The sequence below is a fragment of the Pygoscelis adeliae genome, unplaced genomic scaffold (genome assembly GCF_000699105.1).
Source record: "Pygoscelis adeliae isolate BGI_AS28 unplaced genomic scaffold, ASM69910v1 Scaffold122, whole genome shotgun sequence".
NCBI lineage: Eukaryota > Metazoa > Chordata > Aves > Sphenisciformes > Spheniscidae > Pygoscelis > Pygoscelis adeliae.
In genome coordinates, this window is record NW_008824358.1 from 1,264,800 (window position 1) to 1,271,051 (window position 6,252).

At 44.7% G+C, this 6,252-nt stretch overlaps 1 protein-coding gene across 2 annotated transcripts in view; it reads right to left on the bottom strand.

Annotated features, from left to right (window-relative positions):
* Positions 1–2,519, bottom strand: part of SNAP25 (synaptosomal-associated protein, 25kDa) — a 32,393-nt gene extending 29,874 nt beyond the window's left edge. The window contains exons 1-2 of one of the 2 annotated variants that reach the window (XM_009319570.1): positions 2,383–2,519; positions 1,690–1,731 (exon numbers count right to left, since the gene is read on the bottom strand). In XM_009319570.1, the coding sequence (XP_009317845.1) occupies positions 1,690–1,731; positions 2,383–2,454 (114 nt within the window). In that variant the 5' untranslated portion in view covers positions 2,455–2,519. The remainder of the gene's footprint in view (positions 1–1,689; positions 1,732–2,382) is intronic. The other variant, XM_009319571.1, reaches the window with a different exon arrangement.
* Positions 2,520–6,252: the final 3,733 nt, after the last annotated feature.

The following is a 6,252-nucleotide window of genomic DNA, read 5'->3' on the forward strand; positions in this document are numbered from 1 at the left end:
TGTTTGTGGAGGAGAAGCGATGCTGACTATGCTCAATGACCCATCTGTCTGTCTATCTGTACACGGAAATTTAATTTCGTCTCCACTGGACTCCATCGATCTCCACAGTCGTGATTGATTTCGAGGCCGTGAAGCCTATGCCTGGGCTTGTGCTTGTGGCTGAACGTGGGACCTGATGTAATTTTCTTCCCGTTGTCTCTGCTGGAGACTCCTCTGGTTGTCAGGAGTACTGGAACTATCAGTGCTGATGACCCTGATTAAAAATGTCACCAGCCCCAGAGCCAAGGCTCGCATGGTGTCTGAAAATAATACGTCCTGTCAGGCGGGAGCAAAGTTTTCCACCACCTGATGGCTGAACTCTCTAAACTAAACTGAGTTTGGAAATTTCCAACTTTTAAACCCCTTTGTTATGAAGGGGGTGAAATGAAGCCTGACTGAATTGTTTTTTCCCTTCTGGAAGCGACCCCTCCAGGCAGGTATAAGCTGTATTAGCCATGAGGACTGAGCCCGGGTCCCCTTCCTTAGCACCGTGGAAAATCAGAGAACTTCCTTTTCCAAAGCTGTCAATCTAGGACATCTCATGAGCCTTGAAATCCTAATAAATGTTTCAGAGATATATAAAGAAGTGGCATTTAAATGCTGTGGTGACCAATGCTCTATAAACAGCTGTTTGTGGAGAGGGAGGTGTTTAGAGACGACAGGGCAAACAGACCGAGGGCCTTTCTCACCTTCCCCACTGTCCTGGTTTCGGCTGGGATAGAGTTAATTCCCTTCCTAATAGCTGGTACAGTGCTGTGTTTTGGACTTAGGATGAGAACAATGTTGATAACACACTCATGTTTTAGTAGTTGCTAAGTAGTGCTTACTCTAGTCAAGGACTTTTCAGCTTCCCGTGCTCTACCGACTGAGAAGGCTGGGGGTGCACAAGAAGCCGGGAGGGGGCACAGCCAGGACAGCTGACCCCAACTGGCCAAAGGGACATTCCATACCATGTGACGTCATGCTCAGTACATAAACTGGGGAAAGCTGGCGAGGGGGGCCGCTGCTCGGGGACTGGCTGGGCATCAGTCAGTGGGTGGTGAGCAATTGCATTGTGCATCACTTGCTTTGTATATTCTTTTATCATTGTTATTATTATTTTCCCTTCCTTTTCTGTCCTATTAAACTGTCTTTATCTCAATCCATGAATTTGACTTTTTTTTTCTCTTCTTTCTGATTCTCTCCCCCATCCCACTGAGGGGGGGCAGTGAAGTGAGCGAACGGCTGTGTGGTGTTTAGCTGCCCGCTGGGTTAAACCACGACACCCACTTGCAGTGTTATGGCAAGGACGTCAGAGCGGTGCCGACACGAGGCTCCAGGAGCTCTGCAGCAAACTCAGCTGCTTGTCCCTGACTCCAGGTCACCTTCAGAGGCTGTTTCCTTGGTTTGTCTCGAGTAGCCTGTCTCAATGGATACTCAGGTATGGGCAAAACAGTGCCTCAGCAGCTGGTCTGCAGTGTGACACTTGGGAACTAGGGCACAGTGTCTTGAATGACCCTCGGAAGGGGTAAGGATAAGGAGGGATGCAGTGGCACATAAAGCCGTGGCCATGCCCTAGCAACGTGAGTTTAAAAAAAACACCACTTCCAGTGTCAGACTCTCCATCACTTTTGCTCGCAACAGAAGTGCAAATAAAATGCAAGTCCTTACCTCTTCAACAAGCTGCAGCATTCGACGGGTGCTCTCAAGGGACTGGAAAAAAAAACAGGAAAAAAACACTCAGATTTGGCAAGATACAGTTTCCAACACTAATGTGCAGGCTTATGCTGACAGTATGTTTTTCCTACGCTCTTTGCCTTCCCTCAAAATCAGGCCATCAGCAGGGTACTGGTGATCCCTCCGTCTTTAGCTCTCTGTTACAGCTTGCTAATGCAGCAGTTCCCACCGCACCTCGAGGCAGCTGCAGTCTCTAAGGCTTGTGCTCCCCTTGCTCACGCGTTGCGGCAGTAGTGCTTGGAACAGCTGGTGTTCCACTTTAAAAATAAAGTCTGTGGTTCTCAGCTAAGACTTTTCAGAGACCTAACTGGTGACTTTTGACATTTAATAGGTTTGGCAGATTGAAGGAGTCCTCAGAAAATATTAAATTGCTGCTTTTTGCTCTGAGGCCAAATTGATGCAGACTCTAATACCTACACCAAACTCACGATCGATAAATGCCTTAATCTAGACTAAACGTGACATTAAATTTTACCCTGGCTCATTTTTTCCAATTCTGCTTTCATTGTAAAGCTGACAGAAAACAGATTCAGCCCTAGAAATCCTTTGCCGGATCAGCTCCTATTTCTGGATGTGTCTCTCAGGCCAAACCCAACCCCAAGTTTCCAGTTTAGCTATCGGTCTCACTTCATCAGCAAGTTGGTCGGCACGTCGCTGCATTTCTTCCAACTCATTGCGCATATCAGCGTCTTCCGCCATTTTAGCTGTGGGTGTTTGTGGAAGCTGCAGATCAAGGATTTGTGCTCAGCTGCTTGTGAGCCTGGAAGACAGCGAAAAGAGAAAGAAACGGTGTGGTTAGGCTCCCTGACTCACTGAATTGTGCTTAAATGTCAGTCCCGTGAAAGTACCTTTACCACATGAGTGCCCTCAGCCAAAATCTTTCGTTCTGGATAGCAATTCCTATATAGTACAGAGCACACAGGATTTTTCAAGGTGGTGCTTTGTTCCTGTATTATTAATCACTCTCGAAGAGCAAGGATGTATCCTTGTCATGTTCTTTGAGGAAAATCCTTCCTTTTTTCTTAACCTTTCAAATGCTATTCATATCGAAGCTGGAGACTCAGGAGGTGTTTTTTGCTACCAGAAACAGTCTTCAGACCCATTCATTCTTCTCTAGAATTAAAAGCCTTAACATGAAGGAGGTCAAGGTCAAGCCTATGCCCCTCATGTCCTGTATTTCAGCTGCATCACTTGGAGGGCTGGACACTCAGCTGATACATCTGCGATGAAATGAAAGACAATGAAACTTTGCAGATTTTTATCGGCTAATGACTTATCCACCGTGCTCTAGTTCAGACTGAAATAATATTTACAGCTAGACTGGGAGAAGTTGCCTACCTGGGAGAATCCTTCATTTCAGGGGAAGTGACTAAAGGACCTAACTGGTTTCTTCAACTTCTCCCCAAACGGGGTCAGATTCTGATCTTGGTTATCCCTCTCAATACAGGACAACGCCACTGAGCTCATCCTAACCAGAGACCGGGATGCAGCCCCTTAATCCTCATTTGGGTAGGGTTTCTTTTTTGTTATAAATTCGAGCTAGCTCTGATTACTGAGCATGACTTGATTAAGAAAGGCGGGTCCTCCTACCATCTGTCAGGTCTTTATAACAACAACACTGGCTTATTTCTTTGCTTGATTCAAGCATGGCACATTGCAAATTACTGCTCACTGAATGTTAGATTTGTTCATTGCAGGAAAACCTAATCCGAGGTGCAGAGGAGGAGGGGAAGTTGTGGGGGACTGCAAATAAACAGCCATAAAGCACATACCATCATGCTCAATTACAGAAAGAGGACAACAGCAGCCCCTTTCAGCAAAGCTGCTCTAAGAAGGCAAAATCCCAGGGGCTATTTTCTGTCCTGTCTTTGCGATACACGCAGCCTTTATGAAACACGGTAAGTCAGGGCAGAGCTTGGCTCTACAATTTTAACAATAATAACTCTGTTTAAAGGGAAGTTACTACCTATTGGAGATGAATCTGTCCCTCACTTTGACAGCACTCACTGTCAGGACAAGAGGAGTATGGGCTGAACAGGTACAGCTGAGGGGCAGGGAGATTTCCTGGATCACACCCTGTTTGCTTAGAAATGTATAAGAAAAGCAGACAGCTCCTTGCATTTCCTCTGCAGCTTCAACAATGGATTTGCTGTTTTTCTTATCAAGAGGGAATATATGACCTTCATGCTTTCGCATTAGCTGTGCCCTCGCTCGTGGTTGCTTTTCCTCTTTGAAGCTACAGCAGGAAGAAATCCATCTCGAAGAGTCAGCCCTGCAGCTACTGGCACGGCATCTTACTTCCATCACTGAGCACATCGCCATATCCTTGTCAGAGGGAGACTGACATTTTGTGATGGGTCACACAATGTTTAGGAGCCCAAATGGCTCTCCTGTATGCTGGAGAAGAAGCCCACCTGGTTCTGCCAGCTGCATGGTCACAGCGGTGTGAAGGACCAAGCTTAAGCAACTCATCTGCAGCCCCGGCTGATGCAAATGCAGAGCTTAATTTCATGGCTAATGTTCAGACTGATATCAGGCATTTCAAGGATGCTCACAAACAGCAGTAAATAGGCTATACAAAAAATGGTGCGCTCTGAGGATTAGGAGGAAAAGATGAACCAGGAATTGGTCTCCTCCTGAAGGGCACGTGAAAGTGTGGGGATGCTCTCAAGGCCATCCCCAACCTTCCCACCCTGCTGCTGCACTCGCGTTGTCTTTTGTGGCACATCACGCACCTCCAGGAAGACACTACACCTGATCAGCAAATGGAGCATGATCAGCTGGGATAAAAGAAGTTATTTCGGTAAAGAACCACTCTCTGAACTCCTGTCCCACTTGGCACAGGCTGGCACTAGCACTGGTCACTGCTTCACAAATTGTGTTTTTTCACAGATCGAGGCAAAACTCTGGATTTAAATATTTCTGGTACAGCCTCTGCGACAGAATGCCAGGATTAAGTCTGTGGGCCTAATTTTAGAATATTTAGTTAAAATATTCTCCTCTGCCTGGATCCCTCGCTACACTTGTGCTGGTGGAATAACAGCACTGAGCTTTAGCAAAAACCAGGACGATTCAGACATGACTTTGGGACCGATCTAACTGGTATATACATCTAGCTGTGAGGGGCAGGAAACCGGTTCTGCATTATGTCTATCTGGTAGCATCTTGCTAGCTGTGAAGTGGGAAGTGATGCAGCAGTGAGAGGATGGGATGCTAACAGGGGATTTGGCTCAGTCTCTAAGCATACCCAATGTGAGCTGAATGATTACAGACATGTAAGTGAGCAGAGGTGACATGAGTGCTTCTACTGACAATAACGAACAATACAGTCTGTTTGTCAGTCACCGCAGATGATAAAAGTCGCACAGAAAATTCAGCTCTCAAGTAGATTCCAGCCTGACTTCTGATCTTTTACGTATTAATTTTTGATCGTGAGCCAGCGGCGGTGTTGGGTGGTGCAAAGCAGAAACAAAATGGAGAAACTTCGTGATTTTTCTTTAGTTGTCCTTCTCGATTAGTTAGAACCATCAGCTGGCATCTTAGTGACAGCTGGATCCTATTTTGCATCAAGCTAAAAAAAAGTCAGAGGTTGTAACCAGAGAGATGTTTTGTAGCAAGTGATCGAACTTGACAGGTTTATTGAGATTGTTTGGTATTTGTAAAGCACTTAGAATGGATTGAGAAATAGCGAAAAGCATTATTCCAGACAAGTCATTTTACATCAAGTTTTAGTCATAAACGAGAGTGCCCCGCAGCAGGGCTGATTCAACTTTATTTAATAGAAAACCGTGCACAAGAATCAATAGAGGTTACTGATTTGCACACAGTGTGATAAACTACATATATTTTGCAGATGGCTGGGAATGGGTTTAAGTTTTTTGCAGATTTTGCAGCTAAAATGTGGAATCGGACAGATTAGAGAGAGGATTTTCCTTGAAAAGCCCCATTTAGGCTGAAATTCCATTCCAGTGTCATGAATTTCCAACAACAAACCCTGTTATCAATAAAATCCTGTGGAGAGCAGATTTACGTTTTAAAGGGAATTATTTCTCTACAGTACAAATTAACAGTTTTCCCTCTATGGTGTTTCTTAGGAACACCTATATATAGTCCTCTTGCTGTATTAAAACGTTGAAACTGAATAATTATAGGAATGGCCAAGAAAAGGTAAACCATAACAGATTTGCTCTCACTGATTCCTGGACAGACTTTCAAAAGCGTAAGTTATTAGTCTGTCTTGGGCCCACTGAAACCTGTTCTTGTCTTAGTAGAACGGGAACAGGCCAAAGATCCTATTGAGGACTTTGGGTAATAAATTCCTTGTGGGATTTATATTTTTGATAATAGCTGATATTTTGCTGATATGTATTCTGCTCTCATTCAACCTGATTTGAACCAAGTATCAAGATCCTATAATTGCCTTAGGAACTGGAAATAAACTCTCCAAAATGCACTTCGTACTTTCAACATAAAGTACATTTTGTTTTGTCTACAGCC